The sequence below is a fragment of the Clupea harengus genome, chromosome 6, assembly GCF_900700415.2.
Source record: "Clupea harengus chromosome 6, Ch_v2.0.2, whole genome shotgun sequence".
NCBI classification, from domain to species: domain Eukaryota; kingdom Metazoa; phylum Chordata; class Actinopteri; order Clupeiformes; family Clupeidae; genus Clupea; species Clupea harengus.
The window spans coordinates 14,642,366-14,667,671 of record NC_045157.1 but is presented as its reverse complement, the minus strand read 5'-3'; the positions used below and the strand labels follow the sequence as shown (position 1 = coordinate 14,667,671).

General features: G+C 45.3%; 2 protein-coding genes across 3 annotated transcripts in view; one reads left to right on the top strand and one right to left on the bottom strand.

The window, feature by feature from the left end:
• On the top strand, nucleotides 1-21,841 carry LOC105899725 (ankyrin repeat and BTB/POZ domain-containing protein 2-like). Its single transcript, XM_012826939.3, has 17 exons — nucleotides 1-1,229; nucleotides 12,545-12,691; nucleotides 14,744-14,951; nucleotides 15,780-15,932; nucleotides 16,384-16,549; nucleotides 16,872-16,961; nucleotides 17,132-17,233; nucleotides 17,518-17,614; nucleotides 17,946-18,081; nucleotides 18,381-18,610; nucleotides 18,817-18,995; nucleotides 19,263-19,368; nucleotides 19,656-19,758; nucleotides 19,877-19,967; nucleotides 20,242-20,310; nucleotides 20,435-20,548; nucleotides 20,887-21,841. Exons 1-17 carry the CDS (start codon nucleotides 368-370, stop codon nucleotides 21,097-21,099), a joined length of 3,066 nt encoding a protein of 1,021 aa, XP_012682393.2. The 5' UTR covers nucleotides 1-367; the 3' UTR covers nucleotides 21,100-21,841.
• Nucleotides 21,842-22,733: 892 nt separating this feature from the next.
• LOC105899724 (serine/threonine-protein kinase BRSK2) overlaps nucleotides 22,734-25,306 on the bottom strand; it is a 91,059-nt gene continuing 88,486 nt past the window's right edge. The window contains exon 19 of one of the 2 annotated variants that reach the window (XM_012826938.3): nucleotides 22,734-25,181. In XM_012826938.3, coding sequence (XP_012682392.1) covers nucleotides 24,946-25,181 — 236 coding nt within the window. In that variant the 3' untranslated portion in view covers nucleotides 22,734-24,945. The remainder of the gene's footprint in view (nucleotides 25,182-25,306) is intronic. The other variant, XM_031569130.2, reaches the window with a different exon arrangement.

Sequence of the window (25,306 nt, the reverse complement as noted above, 5' to 3'; positions counted from 1 at the left end):
CAAAAATACCGAATGCCTATTGGCGCGTACAAGTCGTCAGCTGCTCGCGTGCCTCTCTCTTTTAAAGCATGTTGACAGTGTGCGCGTTCACTGAGCCTTGCTCTCCTGCTGTGAGCGAACACAGTCAGGCGTGGAGGTGCGAAAAAGATCTATTCAACAGACGTGTATTTAAGCCGTATATTTAATCACTGAAACAAAAGCAGAGCTCATTACTCTGGAAAAACACTTTCGTCGAGATTCATCAGCCATTCATCGTCCAGCCGTCGTCTGCATAAACTACTTTAGGCACTCAGGGGTAGGACTACCACTCAAATTCTCTGGCAAAACTTTAAAAGTTTTAAGTTGCTGAACGAACCAGTTAACTGACATGGCCGTGTCGAGCAGTCCGAACACAAAAACCCTGGAGGATCTGACGCTGGACTCTGGGTATGGCGCCGGGGATTCCTATCGTTCCCTTCCCTCATCCAGATGCAACTCCCAGGCGCACACCAGTGCTCCTCATCGCTCGGGATGGTGGTGCCATGGGGGTTCAATGAACAGCCGCAACAACAGTTGGGACACTGTTAACGCAGCACTCCCCGAAGAGCCAGAGGACGTGCTGAACAAATGCCCCCGGCTACCGGAGCTGGAAGATTTTCCCTGGACTTACGATGATGTGGCTAAAGTCCTGCAGAAAGTGTCTGGGGAGGATGCGATGTTTTCGACTGAGGCCGTTCGGAGAATATCAGTGCTTCTGCGAAGGACACTTCTGCGGATCTCCAGAGAAGCACAACGTCTCAGTGTAATGCATTGCCGTTGCACTCGCTTTGAGGTCCAGAGCGCCGTGCGCCTGGTGCTCAGCTGGGCTCTAGCGGAGACCTGTCTCTCGGCAACGGTCAAAGCTATCTCCCTCTTTAGCATGAGCTCCGGGGAGACCCTGCGTAAAGGTAAATCAGCCCGCTGCGACCTCACCTTACACGTTGGACGATTTTTTCGCTGGATGGTGGACACTCGGGTGTCGGTGCGAATTCACGAACACGCAGCAATTTGTCTCACCGCTTGCATTGAGAGTTTGCTAGAGGAGATAGGTTTCCGTGTCTTGCTTTGGCATAGACAGACTACACACAGCAGTTTCGGTGGCCGCGCACTTGTTGGAGTGGATGCGGTGGAAGCAGTTGTCAACAACGATGCTGAACTTTACGGTGTCATGCTTCAGTACGAACATCTGATTTGCGGAAAAAACGCTAACGGTAAGACACATTTCTCATGTACATAAACATTGTTTTTAATGTGTTCATGTAGAAGTTGTTACTTCTAACTTTTCTTTCATCGTTTGCCATCATTCTGAGCACTGACGTTTTGGGTGGGTTTGAGACGGAGTAATTTAACCTAAAATCATCCGTACCCAACTACATAATAATTACAAAGCGTTTCATTGTAGTTTCGAACATGCTCAGCTCTGTTGATAAGCGCTCAAATGACCCGTTCTTTTCAGACTTCAAAAGCGCACCTCTTACCGCAGCCGCTGTTATTATGTAAGGCGCTCATTAATGAATCCTGATTGCAGAATTACGGCTCCGCGCTCAATGGAACTGCGCTGCGCTAACATGCCCCGAGCAGCATGCATGGCAGCTCTCTGGCATGCCAACAAAAAAACCTCTGAAACGATATATGATCAGCTTGTTGGATGAACATCTCATCTAGATCAATTACCCTTGATCATGCTAGATGAAGGTTTATAAGGTTATTTGATAACAATATAGAGCATTGCTTGAATAGTGGTATTGTTCGTCTTGATGCTAGCACCTTCAGACCCAGAAGACAATGCCAACACAGCTTAAAGTATGCAGCGGCAGGTAGTTTGTGTGATGACAGATGAGACCTGATTTTGTGTGTGTGAGAGAGAGTGAAAAGCGGTAGAGTGTGTGCCCTGGAGCGGACATTTGTTTGTGTGTTTTGTCTCTCCACAGTTTACCCTTCATCATTGCTCCATGATTGAGAGGCTGTTGGCGTGCTGTAATTATGGTTTGTGTGGGGTTTCCCCACGGCCTGGTCATTATATGTACACACACAGACAAACACAAACACACACACACACATTAAGTGTCTCTCTTTCACTCTCTTGCACACACAGACACACTGACACCAATTCCCTCTCACTCTCTCACTCACACACAAGCACAACACATATGCGCGCGCGCACACACACACACACACACAAATAAAAGGGCTTTGTTCTAGTGACTGAGTGTTAGAGGCATAACAGTTGAGAGGCAGCCCCGAAAGCAAAGGCAGGACAGGAGCCAGGGTCCAACTCCGATTCTGGTTTTTCTAAGATCTGGTTTTGATCAGCCCCAGGTCTCCTCTGAGAGGAATCTGGTTTTGGATCTGTCCACTGTCCAGCTCATGAGAAGATCTGTGGCAGACTGGGCCACGAGGAACCATCTGGCAAAGTGAAGTGGAAGTCATAAGGAATAAAAATGTACTTTAATATAGTCCTCCTTTATGTGAACATCTAATGGCTTTGCCATAATCTATGGCATATATTATAAGTGGTGCAAAATATATGACTCTATATCTACGTGGAACCACGCATGAGTTAATGTGCAGGAGTTAGGATGTAATCCTGTAGCTGTGTGAAAATACTGGGCATGGTTTTATATGACATAAAGCTTCCTCTTTGCACTGCTCATGTTCTTGTAGAAGTATGATTATTATATGTAGACAGTCTGAAAATCTCATTTCTGTGTGTGAGAGAGTAAGTTTGCACACACACATACACACACACATAGTTCATCTGCTTGTGTCAGGTTCGATCAGCCAGCTCTCAGACTTTTACACTGTAATTCCATCGTCCCTGTGTGAAGTTACTCCTCATTATATTTTAAACACATTAAACTCCATTAAAGTTCATCTCAGTTAGGAGATCTGGCAGGGTGTTGATGGAACCCTGGGTGGGAGCACTGGACGTGTGAATCCGGTCTTTTTCCTGAGTGTGGTTGGTGGGGGAAGGGAGTAGTAGCAGCAGAAACTGGCTGCACACACACACACGCACGCACACACACACACACACACACACACACACACACACACACACACACACACACACAGTGAGTCCTCTCACTCACATGCCACACCACACTGTGCGCGCACACACATGCACACACACACACACACACACACACACACACATCTGGAACTCTTCAAGGACCCTAACATTTTCAACAGCTTGATGAACGGCCAGGCTCTCCTCTGTGCTGCCGTCCCTTTCCCTCAGCTCCCGTCCTCGGCCCTTGTGCTGCTCATTCTGCTTGTGTGCCATATCCAATCTTGTCTGCTAGAAGAACAGGCACAGTCACCTGTGCAGACGCCTTCTTCTAATTAGAGACCTATTCTCCTCCATTCTCAGCTGTCCACACCATTCCATTCCATTCTGTGGTGTAGTAGCGCTGAAGTGAAAATAGCAATCCTCTCTGGCTGGAAGCTCTGACAATGGAGTTTCTGCCTGAAAACCTGAAACAGCCAGCTCCATGTATTTAAGTTTTATGTGTGAGACAAATTTAGCAATCAAAGGATTTCTATATTTTGAAAATTCTTTGCCCCACACGTTTAATTAGATGTGTACTGCAAAATACATGTGAAACCAATTTCACACTAAAACCGAATGTACATCAATGTGTTTTCTATTGTTCATAGGAATGTATTATTCTCTCTCTCTCTCTCTCTCCCTCTCCCTCTCGCTCTCTCTCTCTCTCTCTCTCTCTCTCTCTCTCTCTCTCTCTCTCTCCCTCTCTCTCTCTATGTGTGTGTGTGTGTTTGTGTGTATTCCATTCAAAGTACAGTCTTCTGCCTAGAGAGCCCAGAGGAGGTTTTTTGTGGTCACACAGCAGGAAAAATCCAGCACTGAAACTTCAGCCCTGTTTCCCAGACAGCTGGCCCAGTATCAGCAGTGATCCTCTAGACCAGGCCGCTCTCGGGGGAGTGGAAGGCGGTGTTAGTGTGTCAGTGCAACACACAAACACAGACGCACTCCTCCGCTGTGGACCACAAACACTGAGGTCGGACTGCTGATTGATGTTGCATTTAAGACCCAGTGCTTTTTTTCATAGGTGGATTTCACAGCACAGTAGCCAAAGGCTGTTTTTTCCCTCGACTAAAACTGCTGTATAGTACAGCCAGCCAGGGGTACTGGTGTTTTAACCTAGTTAACTAAGTCCTGTGCTGTTTCTTCGCCATAGCTTAGCTTTATTGTACAGACAGAGAGCTATTTGTCCTTGACGTCTATTACCAGAAACGATTGCAAGCTGCAAACCTCTAGAGTCTAGTGTAATACTCAGAATATTGTCTTTATGCATAGGAACAAAGTGTAGTAACTCTATCAACATATCAACATCATCAAGTACTTGATAATGACAAATCAGAAAGATACCAGTGTCTGTGTGTGTGTGTGTGTGTGTTTGTTGGTGATTTTAGCAAAGTCAACAGTTAAAGAATTGCTGAGCTCTGAAGTTCTCAGACAGACAGAGAAACTATCTGAAGATCTGAGGGGAGAATAGCCCACAGACAGGATGCGCTCATTTCACAAATTATCTATGGAGCGAGTAAGAGGCGGAAGTTCCCTCTGATAGCCACGGTCCAGCTCCCCACATTAAATCCGTGACTCAGTGTTAAAGGCTGCTCACAGGAGCGCAGCAATAGGCAGGAAATTACTCATTAGAGTGGAGGAAGTGGGTGAACAGAGCCGTCACAGGTACAACGCAGGTCACATGACTGAGAGTCTTAATTGGTGAGGTAGTATCACTGTTGGAGGCCCAATCTCAGCAAAGTTTCTCTGACAGCATACATCAAAGGAGAGTAATTGGTGAAGCTAATTTGGCCATTATCACAGTTTCAGCCATCCAGGTCTTTTGTAGATCATTGCTCCTAAGCCCAGTGTAATCTAATTGAATACTGAGATGGGAGGATGTATTTTTTTCTATCTCTGTTCTGGTCTGGTGGGAACCTCCTGACTGTAGAACTGGGAGGTTGTGCCCTCCAATCAGCATTTAACTGCTCTCTTAAATGAGGAGCTCCAGGCTTTTGGTTGGGTTCAGCTCTGAGAGCGAGGCCCCAAACCGCGGAAATGAGCCTGCTCCACGTCACGCTCAATTTCAGCATAAATACATTAGGAGAGGTCCCTGCACTAAACACACACAGGCTTCCCTCACGGACCTCAGTGGTTGCGGGCTGTGTTATGGGTGGAAGACATTCTTTTACAATCCTTTTTTCTTTGTTAAAAGCACACGAGAGAAAGAGAGAGTATGCGCGTGTGCTCGTGTTTTCGTGTGTATGTGTGTGTGTGTGTGTGTGTGTGTGTGTGTGTGTGTGTGTGTGTGTGTGTGTGTGTGTGTGTGTGTGTGTGTGTGTGTGTGTGTGTGTGTGAGAGTGAGAGAGATTGTGTGTGTGAGAGAGAGAGAGTCCATTGTCTTGGTTCCAGTTCCCTGGTTCTCATCTTTTCTGTCATGACATGAAAGACTTGTTGCTGTAGAACATTTATGAATATTCCAGGACAGTTTCCACTTGTCAGCCATTTCTTGAGTATGCCAGTTCACAAGCTTAGTAAGAAAAGTTTGTATAGTACCAAGCACATGCAGTTATGAGAGAACAAGATTCTCTCTCTCTTTCTGTGTGTGTGTGTGTGTGTGTGTGTGTGTGTGTGTGTGTGTGTGTGTGTGTTATTTGTGTGTGTGTGTGCAGTTTGCAGACATCTGTCCAATGTGACCTCTGACCCCATATCTACTTACCATGGTGTTAGCACCTGCTGTGTGAATGTGACGTATACACACAAATTCTGTTTACCTGTCATGGTCCTGTTACAAGGGCCATGTTCTCAGTATGATGGTATTAATGACATCATACAAGTTGTACTCATGACCGTCCATTACTATTTTTGATGAACTGTCATTCCAAATCCACATCTTGGCGATCATTTTAGTTGTGTCTGTGGGCTGTATCCAGGGCTGGTTTTGAGGCGCCAAAAACAATTGTTTCTGGTTGGATAGTGTACAGACGCAAAAGGACAGAGTATATTAGAACCTTTGTGAACAGCTGAGGGCCATCACCAAAGAATTCTAGGAATTTGTGACATTGGTACTCGGAGAGGCATTCTGGAGGATTCCTCTCAGTAATGCAGCGATGAAATGTAGTGCTGGAAAGAGAACAAACGACACATGCCTGCCGGCGGAAATGACAGCGACAACACCACCAACAAGTGCTCAGTACTATTTGTTTATCATGTCTGCCATGCTCTGTGACCCCAACATTTAGCCTTTCCCTCTCCCCTTCCTGAGCCGCTCCGCATTTGGAGGTAAGCACACTTCCCATTTCCTAAAGTGTTCCACGGTCCCCCTGAGCTTTTAAAAAGTCACTCACTACGCAGTTCACAGTGCTTAGCACCTCATAAAGGTTAGAAATAAACCCTTAAGGATCCCTGGTTAGCTTTTAAAAGCGTCCAGGTCTTGGCAACACACGCCTCTTTCCACATCAGCGCATTACCTGTGTTAACAAAAGGTGCCAATTTTCTTTGTTTTAATGAATGTGTTTTATGACAAATTCAGGAAATGTCCAGGTTTTATGACCAATTCATATAATTAGTGGAAAGGAAAGTTAAAAAGGGGAAAACGTGATGAAATTCTTGACAGTTCTATCAAAATGTTTAAACAAAAGTGTGATTGTTCAGAAGTGTCACATCCTGCCTGACTCTGGTGGAAGACTTGACTACACGTCTATGGACCCATACAAGTCACACAGCTTTATACTCTCAGTGGCTGTTATTGTACACACTTTTGTGTGTGGGTGTAGGTGTGTGAGTGTTGGACAGAATAAATGGGTGAGGTATACAAGTACACAGAGAGCACTGTGGGCTTTCTATGCTTTTTCAAAATGGGAGGAGGGAGAAAGCCAGAGAGCAGAGAGCTGGATATATTTAAGGCACACTGGCGATGTGTGTGTGGTGTTGTTTTAGATGCATGGGCGTGTCAGAGTGTGTGTGGTCACAAGAGGTCCTGCTCCTTAACACTCGACCTCTAACCTCACTGATTTGTTGCCTTCAATAAATCCTAAATAAGAAGATGACCCGTGCCTCTACAGTGAACTCAGTCCGCAACAACAAGACAGGTCTTTAAATCTGACACTGTGGCAAATGCTAGATTTATTGGTCAATTCATGGAATGAGATGAATTCTATAGGGACAGTTTTGGTCATTTAAATCTCCCAACAATGCCAGATGCATGACTTGGACATGGAATTGAATCAAAGACGCGTGAGAACTTCTGCAAACAAAAGCTATAGTTTGTTGTGTTGTTTGCAGCACACGTACTCTTGACTGTGAGGTTCCTCGTGGCCTTGCATGCCGTTATCAGCATCCCAGTGGTGCAAGATGGAGCATCCAGCTCGCACACTCACATTTTCTCTGCTTTAGTTTTTTGAGTCTTTAATACAGCTCTGGAGTTTTCCTTGGCTCTAAAAAACTGCTGGCGACAGCACACCCTCACACTCATAAATACAAGCTTAAACTCTCAATGAGACACACACACACACACACACACACACACACACACACACACACACACACACACACACACACACATATATATATCCTACACTACTGGAGACACAACTCTGGAGTGGCTTTGGCCCACACCACTAAGCTGCTATCTAGGTTGTGACATGTTAGTCCATCACACTGCGGTAGTTACTGACTTGCTGACAGAAGATAATCACAACAGGGACTGGGATCATGCGCTGCAAAAACTCCTATTCAAGAATTGTGTTGGAGAAGAACAGTGGATCTCCCAGTTTTGATGTATAATTCAATGATCCACCCCACGAAGAGAAGAGTTTTCATGGCGGCTGGGCAGTGTGTGTATTCCTGTTACAGCTAAGTCCCAGCTAGTAGTGTGTTATTGAAATAGCTGCTGCTGCTGCTGCTGTGGTGGAAAAATATTTCTTGTGTGTTTGATGTGCAGTTTCATCTTCATCCTGTGAACAGATGGGCATTTCATTTAGCTAGGAGAGCAATAATTCTTACACACACACACACAAACACACACACACACACACACACACACACATGCACAAATACACACACACACACACACCACACACAGAGCCAAGCACTCACACACACTAGATAATGTTCTACTCTTAGCTTTTTCCCTCTGAGGAGAGTGACTGATGGTCCCTCTCTCTCCCTCTCTGTCTCTATCTCTTTTCTGTCTTGTTTTTCTTTCTGTGATTATTTCTCTGCTGTTGTACCTGTCTCTCAAGGGTGTTGTCCACTCTCGTGTGACAGGAATATGATGCCGTAAAGCTTTTGTTGAACGTCTGTCTCTCTCTATCCTCTGGGGGGAGTCTAACAGGACCGCTGGTCTGCGCTCTCATTGTTAGAGACACAGGGAGTGACTGATATATGAGGAGACTGGCCCAGTGTTTATGAGCAGGAGTGTCCCTTTTATGACACTGATTAACCCCAACATTTAACCCCGGAACAGCATCTGTCTGGTTGTGTGTGTGTGTGTCTGTGTGTCTGTGCATGTGTGTATGTGTTTATGTTTGTGTCTGTGTGTGTGTGTGTGTGTGTGTGTGTGTGTATGTTTATGTTTGTGTGTGTGTGTCTGTGCGGGTGTGTGTTGGTGTGTGTGTATTTGTGTTTTTCTTTTTATCTTTTTCTATCAATAGGTTAGACATGACACAAGTGTCTTTGATTGTGAATAAGTGACAAATGTGATTTGTGGAGGTGCATGTTCATTCTACTGAGTGTGCTGTGTGTAGATGAGAAATGTAGCTACAGCTGTGGGTTTGTTAGAGATGGGATTGTGCCTTTTTGTCGCTGAATGACTGAACAGCATCTGTAAAGAACCTGTCACTTATAGTATTGTATATTTACGTGTGTGTGTGTGTGTGAGAGGGCGTGCGTGGTGTTTGAGTGATCTGCTCCACACACACTCCTCTGTGGGTTAGAGAAGGAGAAGACACACACTCTCCACGTTAGTCTTCCTGGGAGGCCGCCAGGGGAGAGAGGTCAGTGTGGTTTTGACAGTAAAAGTCCTCATGCATGGCAGACTCTGACACATTTAAAAGAGCCCTCTTCCAGGCTTGGTTCTAAGAATGGTCGTGTCATTTATGGGAATGGATTTAGGGATTCTGCCTGACATCATCACGTATCGATTCTATGCTCATTATTTTCAAGATTCCGCAAACAATTAGTCTTTCAGCACAGCCAGCACCTTCTCTATGCCAAAGAGGCCTGGACTGGCAGTGTGGATGAACGGTCAGATATGGGCTGCTTGCGATCTCCAGCGCTGGCCGGCTTCTCCTGCTGCTGCTCCCCCCTCTGTGGCTGGCCTTGCCCCAGGCACAGAGAGGGCCGTTGTGTGTGGTGCTACTGGGTCACACTGCTAAGCATATGGTAGGAGGAAGAGCGAAAGAAAACAATCTTGTGGTTCAAGGTGAATGAACTGTGTGTGTGTGTGTGTGTGTGTGTGTGTGTGTGTGAGTGTGTGTGTGTGTGTGTGTGTGTGTGTGTGTGTGTGTGTGTGCTTGTGTGCTTGTGTTTAAAGGTAATGAGATGTGGGCAACTGCCCCATACTGAGTCTTTAACAGAGCTTCTCTGTTTGGCTTTGTCCTCCGTGAACACCCCACTTGTTAGGGGTGAAGGCTAGAAGAATAGGTAGGGTGTGTGTGTGTGTGTGTGTGTGTGTGTGTGTGTGTGTGTGTGTGTGTGTGTGTGTGTGTGTGTGTGTGTGTGTGTGTGTGTGTGTGTGTGTGTGTGAGTCTATGTGTGTGTGTGTTTGTGTGCATGAAAGTCTCTTTGTAATTTGTGTGCTCTAGTAATTAGGGTAGGACATAGTTGGATCTAATCAACACGATCTGTTACACAAGAGAGAAAGTGTGTGAAAGTGTGCACTAACTGAAGCATAATCTAAAATATCAGTATCATGATGCTGCATTAGTGCCATTTAGCCATTAGCCTCAGTTTTACACTCTACTATTAAGGAAGGGATTCTCCTGTCCATTTCATTATTACACAGACACAGTTGGATTGCTGTGTGGAGGTTGTTGTGGTGGACATTTCTGAAGTCACACTGCTGTAAATCCCAGCGCACTTCCAGTGACAGCAGAGGGACTGACCCCCATGAATCTGTCCTGACTTTGTCACCTCTGACCTTTCACCCCTGAGATCTGGAGTCTGACTCGAGGCCATGCAGGCAACCTGCTGGTGGCAGTGTGTGGGGTGCTTGAGAGGTCAGGGCCTAGTAAACCCAGTGGTCAGTAAAGGTAGTGGCCAATAAACCCTCTGGTCAGTAAAAGCAGTGTGTGAGGTTGACGGCGAGCAACTGAGCATCATGTTGGCACAAGGCTTCCGCAGTATGATTGTTTTAAAATGCAGAAGGTGCTTTTTCCAAAGGTCCCCCTGTGTGTCTCGTCTGACCTGAAACACAAAGATAAACACATGAGGTCCTCATTCGTGGGCCGCCATGACACTCTGCTCCGTCTCCTTTTCTGCTCCTTGCTCTAGGACTGTGCTCTTTTGGCAAATACACCTCTGTCATTATAGAGTTTAGATAACACACACAGTGAAACTTGTTATTGAACCTCCTTCACAGGCCTTCATTACTGTATAAGAGTAGGCATCATTAAGCACTAGATGCTGTCTACTTGTACTAATAGACTAGATGATATAGATTACTAATGATTAATATAATGATAATGCAACAGACACTGCTCTGCCAAAATTAGTTTTCAAGTCTGTCTGTCAGATCCTGTAAAATGTTTACGAGGGGGGTTTTAACCGTGCTGGCCAACGAGGGAAGCAGATGGATTCACGGGTGCATCTGCTGTGGGTGTATATGTATGTGTGGTCAGCTGAGGAGAGGGTGAGCGTGTGTGCCTGCTGATGACGCACGCTACGGTTTCAGCAATGGCAGTGATGCGTGGGAAACCGTGCTATGTGTGTGAGTGAGAGAGTGTGTGCGTGTGTTAAATATGTGTGTGTGTGTGTGTGTGTGTGTGTGTATGCACGTGAGTGTGTATGCTGTGACGGCAGTGATGGATCGCATAAAGCATTACTTATAGTCATAGAGCCAACTCTATTCTCTCTCTCTCTCTCTCTCTCTCTCTCTCTGACATTCTCACACACACACACACACACACACACACACACCCACACACACACACGCACGCACACACATAAACACACACACACACCAGGGGGGCCATGACCCCGGCAGCCATTTGCGTAACTTGGTCACAGGAGAACTATATTTACTCCTGGACAGTTTTCACTTTTTTATAATAAGAAAACCATAGAGCTAGTTTGAGGTAATGACCATGAACTGTTGCTCATGTTGTACAGACCACAAGCTCCCAGTCTGCAAGTACCTACACCCAGCCACATACACGCACACACACACACATACACACACCAAAAACTGTTTGTGTGTGTGTGTGTGTGTGTGTGTGTGCGTGTGTGTGTGGAGCAGATGAAGGGTACTCTGAGCATGTATTGCTTTGCCACTCCAGCTTCCCACTGAAAAGGGCTTTGTGATCTCCTTCATTGGAGCTGAAATATAACTGGATGGAGCCAGAGCAGATTTGCAGATTTCTGTGTCACTGAGTCAATTGTGTCCAGCCAAAAGTGTGTGTGTGTGTGTGTGTGTGTGTGTGTGTGTGTGTGTGTGTATCCCATTGTTACTATCAGTGGTGAGTCAGCACATTCTCTCCCATAGCAGACAGTGTCGTTACACAAAGAGACCAGCCCCTCAAAAGAACGCAGGGGTCATGCACTGTATGCAAACACTGACATGCACACACACACACACACACACACACACACACACACACACACACACACACACTCAACACACACACCACAGACACACACAGTTTTGGACATTGTGTTTAGTTTTATGAGGTGTGTGTAACTCGGTGCTTCACATTCACATAAAACTATGCATCAGCCTATCTGTACTCAAGTGCAGCTCAGTACAGTGTAGCTGACACGGCACTGTTGTCTGAACTGTGGCATTTTGGCCACGGGCAGAATAATAGCGTTGCCCAGTTCCTGCAGTGTCTCCTGGGTAAATTAGGGAGCAGTGGGGCGAGGCTGCTGTGGGCAGACAAGCCCAACCACCAGCCCACCACACCCCAGTTCTGACCCCGGGAGAAGGAGGGAGAGAGAGAGGGAGAAGAGAATGAGGGAGAGGGGGGGAGAGAGATAACCACAGCAACAAGTAGTGCATGCAGAGACACACCCTTCAGGCCTGCTGCTGTTTCTTTCCCGCTTCCTCTCTTCCTCTCTTCCTCCTAGCCTCTCCTGCTATCCTTGTGAATAAATGGTGCACACAATCTGAAGGATGCAGTTGGTTAAAAGCCCCTTCTCCGTGCGTTTGCTCATATAAGATTATGTGTGTGTATATGTGTTGTCTGAGAAAAACTTGCCACAATTCATTAAATTAAATTAAATGCCTTTGTGTGTGCATGTCTCTGTGTGTGTGTGTGTGTGTGTGTGTGTGTGTGTGTCTAGGTGAGCTGTCCCTGCCCGCGCGGTTCAGCCGCTACTCTGAGGTGGAGGCTGGGGTGGAGCGGCGGGAGGACGCCTATGCCCAGCTGGAGCTGCGCACCCTGGAGCAGGCACTCCTGGCCACCTGCGTGGGCAGCATCTCCGAGCTCAGTGAGTTACTAACACACACTCGCACCTCCGTACACACACACAAACACTTCAGAACTACAGCCTCACATGTCACCTATCACCTCTCCCCTTTCACCTGCAACCCGTCACCTCAATACCAATACAACCTCACCTCTGACCTGACCTTTTTGATTTCCTCTCTTGCCCTGTTTACCGTTCTTTTGCGTCCTTTCCTCTCCTCTCCTGTCATGGCTGCCTCCTTCTTCATGTTCTCAGTCTTCAGAGCAGATAAAGTGACACTCTTCTCATTTCTATTACTGTTATTTCTCCTCCTTGGGTCTTTTTCCTCCTGTCCTGCCCTTTGCTCTTTATTCCAATCTGCCCTTCACTTTTTCTCTCCTGTTTTTTTATTACCCCAACATTGTGAATTGTACTCCACACTCCACAAGGAATCGTTAGGGGTCAAGTGGATAACATTACACAAGTAGGTCAGTGTGTGCGTGGGTGGGGTGGGGGTGGGGGAGAAGTCCTGGCGTGTGTTTGCGTGTGTGTGAGTGTACTTAACTTAAATGACCCAGGTTGTTATGTATGAATCAGCGATGTGTTCTTGCTACTGGGGGGGGTTTGTTTACGTTGCTCGGCCTGCCTCAGGTTGAGTCCTTCTCTGCCCAGCCCACACCAGAGGGGAGGGGGACCATTTCCCTGGCTGCACAAGAGCATCTTATGTGGGACCCAAAAGGGAAAAATCGGGTTCTGTCCACCGTGTGAGACCTGGCTTTGTGCAGCCAGACCTCTCGATGGGAGCAGCCCCATTGAAACAAACAGTCTCTTTAAGCGCCCAACACAAAGGCAATCCTTGTCATTTGTTGAGGTGTTTAAACAGAGAAAGAAAGAATCTTTTTTCCCCCTGAAAATTCATGGATGAAGTAATTGTAATTTTCTTAAAATGCAGCACACCCTAAATTGTGTGTTTTATTGAAATGGCAGTTCTGTGAGATAAACTGTTTTTGGTAAAGACCCTTCATTGGGAGTGGTGGGAAACACAGAAGAGTTGTCCTCTCAACAGTAGTGCCTTTTAGAGATTTCTCTTTACATTTATTCTTTTCCTCTCTCCCTTTCTCCTTCCCTCTCATTCCCTCTCTCGTCTCTCTCCATTAATGGGATTTTCATGTGGTGATCATGGACTCCTGGATAAGCTACTGGCTGTGTATAATGATCATCACAGACACACAAGTCTCTCTTATTTCCTCTCTTTCTCCGTTTACCCCTCTCATCCTTCCGTTCTCTACCTCTCTGTCTGTCTATCCATACTATAGAAGCCCCCAGCCTCCCCTCCTCTCTCCCCCACTATCCCTCTTCTCCTCTAATGGCACGGGCAGATTCTCTTCTTCCATCTCTCTGTCTCTCTCCCCTGTCTTTTTCTTTCTTTCTTTCTTTTTTTCTTTCTCTCTCTCTCTCTCTCTCTTAGAGGACTCTCTATTTTCCTCCTTCCTCTCCTGCCTTTTGTCCATCTCCCCCTCTTCACTCTATCCGTTCCCCCCTGTGCTCTCTCTTCCCCCTCTCCTCCTCCTCCGAGAGGAGGCTTGGGGTCGTTCAGTGCCAGGTGGCCTCCATCTCTTCCACTCCGAGGCTCAGGTACAGATGGATCTTCCTGACGCTGGATCTCTGGTGCTTCTCTCTCTTCCTGTGTCGGCTCCATCAGAGCGCTGTTCCGGCCCCCAGATCGAATCCACAGACACTGCTTGTATTTGTATCACTCGAGAACCGCTCTTAATAGCCTAACAAGGAAAGATATTCATGGAAGTCTATTCATTCGTGGAAGTAGAAATAGCTTTTACACTGAGAGGAGGACTAGCTCTCTCTCTTGGGAAACTGGAAACAGCATTTGAGACTATTGTGTGTCGTGGTGCTGAGGCCAGCACATTCCTGGCACATTTTTATTTCAAATTGAATGAAATTGAACTAAACAATCTTGACAAAAAAAAATGACATTTCTGTTGAGTCTAGGGCCACTGTAACATTATTTCCGTTTCTCTCTCTCTCTGTGTGTTTGTGTGTGTGTGTGTGTGTGTGTGTGTGTGTGTGTGCCACTAGGTGATCTGGTGTCCAGAGCCATGCACCACATGCAGGTCCAGTGTTCTGCTGGCCTAGGTTTCAGCCCTCTCAAAAATGGCCGCCGCCAGCTGGTCTCCTGGTCACCTGATGCACTGCATACACTCTATTACTTCCTGCGCAGCCTACAGATGGAATCTCTAGAAAACCCCAACCTGGAGCCACCCAGAATGGCCCTCAATCGAGAAAGGTATGATAATTTACAACAATATGTTACCATACACATTAAGGGAACATATATCTCACAACAATAATACCATTATCTTCCATTGAATTAATGGATTGAAATCAATCATTGTTTAAGTCTTTTTTTAATTTGTGTCACACTGTAGGATACTTGTGTGTGTGTGTGGTGGTGGTGGTGGTGGTGGTGGGGGTATGGTCTGGTAGTGATTATAACCTCATGCCTCACTTCAGCTGGGTTGCTGTTTGGTGCCACTGTTTACCCTCTCTGACCTTGTGTGTGGGTGTTTGTGTGTGTGTGTGTGTGTGTGTGTGTGTGTGTGTGTGATTTGTCCTTAACAATATGTTCCTCTGTAGCCCTGAGTGTAGGATATGTGCATATTGTAGATAAAACAGGCTCCTTGTTTTAGGCGGACAGATTTTCTGTCAGCAAGGTCAAAGGTCAGATAGGCCCTATGGGATTTCAACCCCCATCACCCCTCAAAACCACTAAAGCCTTTTTTTCAGAAGACTGATATATAGACACATTTATAAAGCATGGTTTACAGCAAAAATTTAAATGCATGTTTCCGTCTTAATAAAGATAAGTGTAATCCTGTTACTGTGAGTTATTCATGGAGGGATCATGCCCACATGAATAGACTCACAAAGGGACAGCTACACACACTAGACAAATTTCATGTGACTTCAAGATTTGATGTGTTTTATATCAACACCATCTTTGCAGTACAGTAGCTACTGTAACAACTTTGGCAAGTCTTCCCATTTTTAATGATTATTGTTTGTTTTGCTTAAATTGTTTTTGTTGTTGTGTGTGTGTCTGTGTGTGTGTTAGGCAGTATGTGCTGCTGCCTCCACTGGGCGAGTGGATGCGTGTGTCTCTGGCCCACGCTGAGCATCGGCGGAGTCTGCTGCTCGACAGCGATGACGTCAGACAGGCCGCCCGACTACTGCTACCAGGACTCGACTGTGAACCCAGACAACTGAGGTAGACAGACGCACGCTCTCTTTCCTACACACACAAACAGACACATACACTCTCTCAAACATACACACATACAGATGATTCATTTATTTGGAATGACCAATACTGATTACAACACCACAGCATCCAAATATTAATAAAGAGCCTATTATGTGTCACACAACAACACAAACACTGTGCAGCCAAGTGAATCAGTAGATTCTCCTTACTTGAACATGTGAAAATGAGTAGGACACACACACACACACACACACACAAAAACAACAACAACTATTACTACTATTTCTACTACTGTTACTAGACAGCACAGGCCTGGGGTTTTAACCCTCTAATTACCCAACTTAAAGTTCAGATAATTAAGTTGATCCCTCTCCACTTCTAACTATGAATATTGGCTTTAGTGTAATGAACACTATTCACCCGTTTCTGTCTTTGCCCTCTGTTCTTCGCCCAGGCCAGAGTGCTGCATCAGCTCCTTCAAGCGTTTAGACTCCAGAGCGGCCACTGACAAGTTCAACCTGGACCTGGGCTTCAGGATGCTCAACTGTGGACGCAGCGATCTGATTGGACAGGCCATTCAGCTGCTGGGACCAGAGGGGGTGAATACTAAGGACGACCAGGTACATATGAATGCACACACACACATATGAACGCACACACACACACACACACACACACACACACACACAGGCAAAAACCTGGCACTGGAAATATTGTGTACTTAGATGAGACAAACCAGGGGAAAGAGTTAATTTATCATTTTGTTACGGTTGGGAAAGCCAAAGAACAAAATGGGTTTAGACAGGACAGACTTGTATTGTGTATATCCAGGAATCTGACAATGCATCTCTCTCTTTCTCTCTCTTTCTCCAACTCTCTCTCTCTCTCCATCTCTCTCTCTCTCTCTGTCCCTCTCCCTCTCTCTCTCTCTCTCTCTCTCAGGGCATGACTCCTCTGATGTATGCGTGCGTGGCTGGGGATGAGGCCCTGGTGCAGATGCTTGTTGATGCTGAGGCCAGCCTGGAGGTGTCGGTAAGAACACCTACTGTCTCCCTGTTATCTCTCTTCATCTACTGACCAAACTGAGAAAAAACACCTGTCCATGAGTTCAGGATAAATACAGACTGATGGTGTCCCCTTTTCTCTCTCTCTTTGTTTCTCCCTCCTTCTCTTCTCTTCCCTTATCTCTCTGTACCTCACAGGTTCCAGCCTGCTCCTCCTCTCACCCCTCTGTTCATCCCGACACGCGTGATTGGGTGGCCCTGACATTTGCTGTTCTGCATGGGCACTTGTCTGTAGTTCAGGTAAGGCCATAGCACAACCTTAACCCTCAGGCCTAACCAGAACAATATGACAATTACATGATTTTTGTAGGATACTGTAGTTGTCAAATGCAGGCATCAAGGCAATACAGGCATTATTCACCTCCCATCTTTAGCTTAAGCAGTGTTCTGTATGAATGTATTGTTCTCAAATCACTGCACTATATGTGATGTATGATGTGTCTTTGTGTGTTTGTATGTGTGCGTGTGTGTGTGTGGTGTGTGTGTGTGCGTGTGCGTGTGCGTGTGCGTGTGTGTGTGTGTAGCTGCTCTTGGATGTGGGAGCAGATGTGGAGGGCTCTGCCATTAAGGGTGGGCATCAGGGCTGGGCACCCTCTCCCCTTCAGCTGGCATCTGCTGCAGGTAGGCACTCACCAACACAACAGCCCCATACAGCTCCCAACCTCTCTCTCTTTCTCTCTCTCTCTCGCTTTCTCACACACACAAACACACCCACACACATACACCCACACACATACACCCACACACCCACACACACACACCCATACACACACACACACACACACACACACACACACACACACACACACAGAACCTCTTTTATCAATGGTGTGACATTTTAGACAACATACTACTCTGGATTGGGGCTTAATCTGTCGTAAATCCATGCCATGAACTTTATGCTGGAAGTGCATTATTTTCAATGTGTCTGTGTGTGTTGTCATGGTTGCAGGTAATTATGAGATGGTGAGTCTGCTCTTGGATCGAGGGTCGGATCCTCTGCTCCAGATGCATGGTGGGGATGCTCTGACATCATCACTGTATGAGGACATGAACTGCTTCAGTCATGCTGCTGCTCATGGACACAGGTACAGTACATATGTGTATGTGTGTGCGTGTGTGTGTTTGTGTGCGTCTGTATGTGTGTGTGTGTGTGTGTGTGTGTATGTGTGTGTGTATGTGTGTGTATGTGTTTGAGCGCGTGTGTGTGTATGTGTGGGTGTGTGCGTGTGCGTGTGTGTGTGTGTGTGTGTGTGTGAGAGAGAGAGAGAGAGAGAGAGAGAGAGAGAGAGAGAGAGAGAGAAAAAGAAAAACATTTACATGTAAGATGCATGATGTGTGTGTGTGTGTATGCGTGTAACACCCCCCATCTCTCCCTCCCCTGCAGGAACGTGCTGCGTAAACTGCTCTCACACCATGAGGGCCGGCAGGAGGAGGTGCTCTCCCTGGAGGAGATCCTGGCCGAGGGCTTGCAGGAGTCTGGGCCCCAGGCAAGGACCTCCAGGCAGCAGGGGGCGCCACGGCTCTGCAAGGCCAGGATGAGAGCCATGCAGCAGGCCTGCCTCCACAGCGCAGAGCACGGCTATCTGGATGTCACTATGGAGCTCCGCACACTGGGTATGTGGCCCATGACTGATTGCTGTACCACTCCCAAGAAAAAAAGTGCTTTAGAGGAATTGTTTCGTGTATACAGTTTATATTCCCCTCTCCTGCCTTCTTTCTTTCTTGTCTTTCACAAATCCCTCTTTATATCATTTTTTTCTGTTTATTTTGCAGCTGCTTCTTCAGCTTTATAATTCGTCTCTTCTCCTCTTCCCTCCCAGGTGTGCCTTGGAGGCTGCACGTGTGGTTGCAGTCCCTCCAGAGTGCCCACCAGCAGTCCAGGACTGATGTGCTACTCTCCCTCCTGTCAGAGTTCAACTCCATCGGGCGTGACGAGTACTCCCAGGCCCTGGTCTCTGAAGGCCTTCCCCTCATGTTTAACATCTTCAAAACTACCCAGGTAAAGTTTCAAAGGAGATATCATTTTAGATATTGTCACCCTTTATCTGATTTTGTATATTTTTTCTGAGTGGATCGCTGAGGTTTTAATTCCTCATTGCAATGATCTGTGAACTTGATATTCTAATCAATAAAAACTGAAATTTAAGCAGATCCTAAATAAATTACTAAATAATCGTAAATGACTCTGTAATATGTAAAAACTGTTTGGTATGATATATGGATATAGCCAAGATATTAAGATAGACCACTATCCTTCTCACCACAGAATGATGACCTCATCAGACAGCTGGCAGCCATCTTTAGCCACTGTTTCGGCTCTGCTCCTCCTCCTCCCATTCTAGCCGCGCGTGACATACCCTCCGCACAACTGGGTAATAACACTGCACGTCAGACACGCACACACACACACACACGCACACACATACACACACACACAAGCACACACACACTGATATTTTTATGCTCTCTGTTTAGCTGTCATGTCAGAGCCACACCGACCCCCTAAAAGGCAGGGAATGTTTGTTCTATAAGGACACTAAGATTGACAGGTTAACACCTAAATGTAGAGTCAATTTTGGTTAAAGATAAATCCATGATCCTGTTTTGTGTTTCTGTTGTGTAACAATTGGTCTTGTTTGTCTTTATGGGTTTTATTCAGATGCTCACTTCCTGAATAACAGGGAAATGTCTGACGTGACATTTGTGGTTGAGGGACGACCATTCTACGCCCACAGAGTTCTGCTCATGTCCGTCTCAGAGAGGTGGGAAATAGAAGGATAAGAAGGCTTAAACACACACACACACACACACACACACATTGATATTTTTATGCTCTCTGTTTAGCTGTATTTTCTAACTCTGCCCCTCTCTCCTGGTCAGGTTTAGAGCATTGCTTGGGCCGTTGCCCTCTAGTGGACTGCTAGAGCATATACCCATCCCTATTACCAACATCACTTACACCACCTTCCAGGTAACAGCCTGAAAGGCCATATTACACACCCAAGCCTTTATCATAGGTACCATATTGGTTCCATTATTACTTAACAGATACTCTAGTGTGGAATCAAATATGAACTTTGAATGGATATAACTTGTATAGCTTTCAGTAAAAATGTCTTGGTGTCCTGTGATCACACAGCTGTTGTGATCACTCTGGGAAATGAGGTTTTATATTTAAGAACACTGGCCTGCTCTCTGTCTATCGCTCATCCGCCCAATCTTTGTCTGTCTGTGTGTGTGTGTAGAGAATGATGAGCTACTTGTACTGTGGTGGAAGTGAGTGTCTCAGGGCTCCTCTGCCAGACCTGCTGGAGGTAAGCCACGATATACGGTCCACATATTTCATTCTTACTGTAATTGTTACTTGTCTGCCAAAGTGTTTTGGTGTTAAGGATCTGTTTTGAGAATGACTGTCTTTTTCCATGCCTCTTGGTGCAGCTCGTGGCAGTGGCTGACTCTTTCCAGGTGGGGGCGCTGAAGAGGCAGTGTGAGATTCTGTGCTCCGACAGAATCCAGCTGGAAAATGCTGTTCGCCTCTACCTCAAAGCCAGGGTGAGGAGAGAACACACATTTTGCACTCATGGGAAGGTGGTGCACACACTCATTGTATTAAAATGGACACACAGCACCATTCTCTGCTATTTCTTTTTCAATTCTGTGGGGCAATATTTATATATTTTCACATTCATGATTGGGTGTATTCTTTTTTTTATCACAATCAGATATCATATTGTATGACTTGCATTTTTATCTATAGATATGTTGATGTATTGAAAAGTTGTCTCGTAAAAATATAGTATAAAATGAATGCTTCTCTGAGAAGCTTAGGTATCAATACTGATGACTGACTCTCACTCTCTCTCTCCTCTCTGTGTCTGTCTATTCATCAGCTGTGTGGAGCTACGAAGCTGGCTGTGTTCTGTGAAAGCTACTTTCTCCAGTGGATGCCAGTCTTCCTTGAGATGGAGGACTTCCAGAGCCTCCTTCACCCCACCTCAGGGTTAACCGCAGCGGGCTCACAGCTGGACTACCCACCCCTGGAGGGCCTGCAGACCACGCTGACCCACCGGTTACAGTCCCTCTGTGTGCCCAGCCAGGGCTGAGGATGAGGAGGGACGAGGAGCTCATCCCCTCAGTGGAATCAATAAGCTGAGACTGAATGGAGACAGAGACAACGGGGGGAGATGAAGAGGTGTAGACCGACACTAGAAATAATAGCTACTAGAGGCTTAAAGTAGCGATACCCTCCCTGTATAACCACAGGCCTTCAAAATGGTAGTAGAAATGGAGTAGAATGGAGTAGAAATCATCCCAAAAATTAGCTAATGGATGAGAAGGCCCTGTGAAGGACAGCTATCCCTCTCACCGTCCGTTCTAACTCCAGGCTAGCAAGGAATCCAGTAAGCTTTGGGACCATTCACCGGCCCACAGACAGTTAAGAAGAACCTTGACGATAGGGTATGCTAATGGTGCCCTCTAGTGGTCAGATATTTTCCACACAGAGGCAGGCGCAATGATACAGACACATCAAAAATGTGGGTATCTCTCACTCACTAGTGTGTAGGAGGACCTCAAGAAGCAAACCAATGGGAGAAAAAGAGGTTTAATTCAGTGCTGGAGGCCGTTGTGCTATGTAATATAATCCACTGAGTAAATGTATAGATGTCACTTATTTAATACTTACTGCATTAAGTAAACAATGTGAATTTTTTTAAGATGTTAACTTGCATTATATTGGTTTGATGTCTGTTTGATTTTTTGTTTAGTTTTCTCTTCTTATTGACTTTGGCTCATAACACTCACACTGCATCTGAATGTGTATATTAATAAATCTCATATGAAGAATCCTGCCATTGTATTCACTCATTTCACATTGTACTTGGTTAGGTTCATGTTAGCTGCATTTAATTTAATTTTACTGTCACTGAATTATTTCAGTCTTTTTGTTGTATAGTGTTTCATTTTAATATGTCCTCAGTGAATGCTAGTTGCAATTCGAATTAAAATCATTATCTAGTCATTCAATCTGGTACAGGTCATGTTGTGTATGAAAACCTGAGGATAAGGCCAATCTACCAGTCATTAACAGGGGTACTGGGGAGTTTGACATCAGCATGTTGGAGTTCATACAATGACGAACGTGATATATATAATATATATATATATTCATATTATTGGGTATTAGGTCTGTGTCCATTAAAATGGTCACAATATTTACATTCTAGATTCTGTCTTATTAGATGCCCCAAAGACTCTGACAATAGATTCAGCAATCTCCCAGGTTGTGCTAAGCATTGTCTTATTCTTCCAAAGTCTCAACAGGGTCATTTCTCAGGGCTAGCTCCCCTTGGGCAAGTGAAAGTGGGGTCCCCTTGGGCAAGTGAAAGTGGGGTCCCCTTGAGCAAGTGAAAGTGGGGTCTCCTTGTTATTCCCTGATTTTTCAAGAAAATTGTTTCCATCTGGAGAAGGGTCTTCATAAAACACATGTCTTCAATAAAATATAATAACCTGTGTTCTATATATGGAACTGGAGACTCATTGTGCTAAAAGAAAACACGTTGAGTGTTTGTTATCATTACAGGAGATGTCACATATAACTGCATGTCTGGCGCGGTCGCTCTCCCTCTCAAACACACCTTAGTACATTTATTTTGTTCATTTCTCAGAGCTGACATTAGCCTCCCATGCCGTGCGCCTGTTAGTCTGTTTGATCATGAAAGCACTAAACAGAGACCTGTACAATCTGTATTGCTTTATTTATTCTGGATCCACCTCCATGCTGCGTCAGCCACCAGGGCTAGGGAGAGTGCTGAGATCTCACCAGGAGCACAGGGAGGAGGTGGACGAGGACGTGGGGCCCGGGGAGGAACAGAAAGGCAAGAACAGAAGAGAGAGAGAAAGAGAGAGACAGAGAGAGAGAGGGAAATACAGAGAAGTATAGATCACAGAGAAATGAGATCAAGATTAAACAAAACAAACAAACAAGTAAACAAACAAAAAACAAAAAAATAAGAGACACTTTTTTTTCTTTAAAAAAAAAAAAGAGGAGAGCTTTGGGATTACAAGGTCTGTGGAAATCTAACGGTTACAACATCATGCAAAGAAAAGCTGGCCGCCGGACATGCAAACAGCATTACAAGATCAAACCCAGGAGCAGGTCTCCTGCCACCAAGTGCCATGTGGAAACCCCCCATCCCCCCCCCCTCCCAAATATTTATTTACAGCGAGTCTCCTTGAGTGTCAGTCCCACACCCTCCAGCCCCCAGCTGCACACGCCAACAAGAAGAGACATCAGAGACAGACATCAGTGGGTCACCTCTTTCCTCAAAATGCTAGTCTACATTCTTAAATTACTCATAAATAATTGAACATACAATACAAGCTCTTCTCAACTGGACAAAGGAAAAAAAACAGGTGTCTTTGATCACATACTGTTAATCGGTTCAACCATAAGTATGGGAGACAATATTTGCCAAAAACCTCCGGTCAATGATGCCCTGATATCACGACAAATTGTCAACTATCTACCCCGTTTTGTTCCTATAAATACCTAAGAATAGAATAAATTAATGTGTGTGTATTTATATATATTAACAGAAAGACAAGACATTCACCATTAAAACCAAATAAATAAATTACAAAAATATTCACAATTATGATTCTCTGAATCCTGCAGATGCTTCCTTCAAAAATATTAAAAACATTAAATACAGAATTAGAAAAAAATAAACAAACTGAGAATCGAACATCAATGCATAACACCAATCAAAGGTGACAAATAAATTACTTCTTCCACCAATGACCAAAACAAAACAAATAAAAATAAATACACAGTCTGATCCATGTCACAGCTAGACATTTGTTATACAATAAAAAACATATCTAGACTGTACAACATAATATTTTATTTGTGTCTTACTTATCCCACCCCATTCCTGTGTCATGGACCCAATATTTAGATTTTGCCACTAGGATCCCGTGTCATTTACAGCAAGTCCATGAAGGAGTACTGATGGTTCATTCAGAAAGAGACTACACGATGAGTACAATCCTGCCAGCGTCTCTGTGGGGCTCCATCCCACCCGCCACCTTATCCTATGTCTGTGCTAACATCCTCTCGCTTCTTGTAGCCTAATACATCCAAGTGTGTGTCTGTGTGTGTGTGTGTGTGTGTGTGAGTGTGAGATAATGTGTGTGTGTGTGTGTGTGTGTGTGTGTGCACATGTACACATGTCCATATATGTAGGGTACAGAAGAAACAGAGAGAGAGAGACTATGTGCTTGAAGAACATATTTGTCTTAAGGCTTTTCTCCCAGTCGTCTGTCGTCCACAATCCAGCGGGCAAGGAGAGAGAAGAGAGTATACCATCTAGTCTGGTCAAAGAGACATACAGCAGAGAGTATCTGATGCTGCGTTATGGGGACAAAGGTGAGGTACATTGGTATTGTTCATTATGGGGACATTTGGGAGGGGACTTTTGTGTCATAGGATGTATATTCTCTCAGAGCCGGTGTGGGGACATGTGTCAGCATTATGATGGGTGTGTGTCCTCTGGAACCTCCTGCCTTTAAGTCAAATTGTCCTCTTGAGACAGCAGGAGTGGAACTTTAATACGTTTTCTGGATAATTCCTGGTAGTGAAAACAAGCCAAGCGATCACCAAACTGTGTGCAGGAGACAAATAGGAATAAAAGATCAAATGAAAAACAACAAAACAAAAAAACAAATGAGGAGAAAAAATTAGACTGTGTCTGTGCATCTAAAACAGAAATTTGCCGCCAGATTTCAGACATTTCATTGTACAAAAAAAAATGTTTTGTTGGTAGATCAAACCAACTAGTTATTCCTAGGTTTAACTTTATTATCTTTATTCTCTTTTTCTTTTCACTCTTTTCTTTTCTTTTCTTTTGGGAATCTAGGGGTTAGTCCTCTAATATAAATTCCCTTTCTTAAGGTTGCTCCTGCGTCCCAGTGGGGGAGGGTGAGGGTGAGGGTGAGGGTGAGGGGGATTGGGCCCTGTCTTTGCCCGCTTGGCTCTTAGAGTCAGAGGGTTCTGGGTCAGGCCTCCTGCCATTAGCCCCGTGCTTGCTGGGCGTGCCGGGGGAGCGTGGCGCCTGACCGTGACCGTGCTTCTCGTCTGAAAAAAGCCGACTAATTACGTCAAAGAAGTTACTCAACGGACTACCTGGGGGCAGAAACGAGAAGACAAGACAGAGAGAGAGAGAGAGAGAGAGGGAAGGGGGAGAGAAAGAGGTAGATAGACAGATAGAGAACAAACAAACAAACAAACAAATGAACAATGAGATTCTC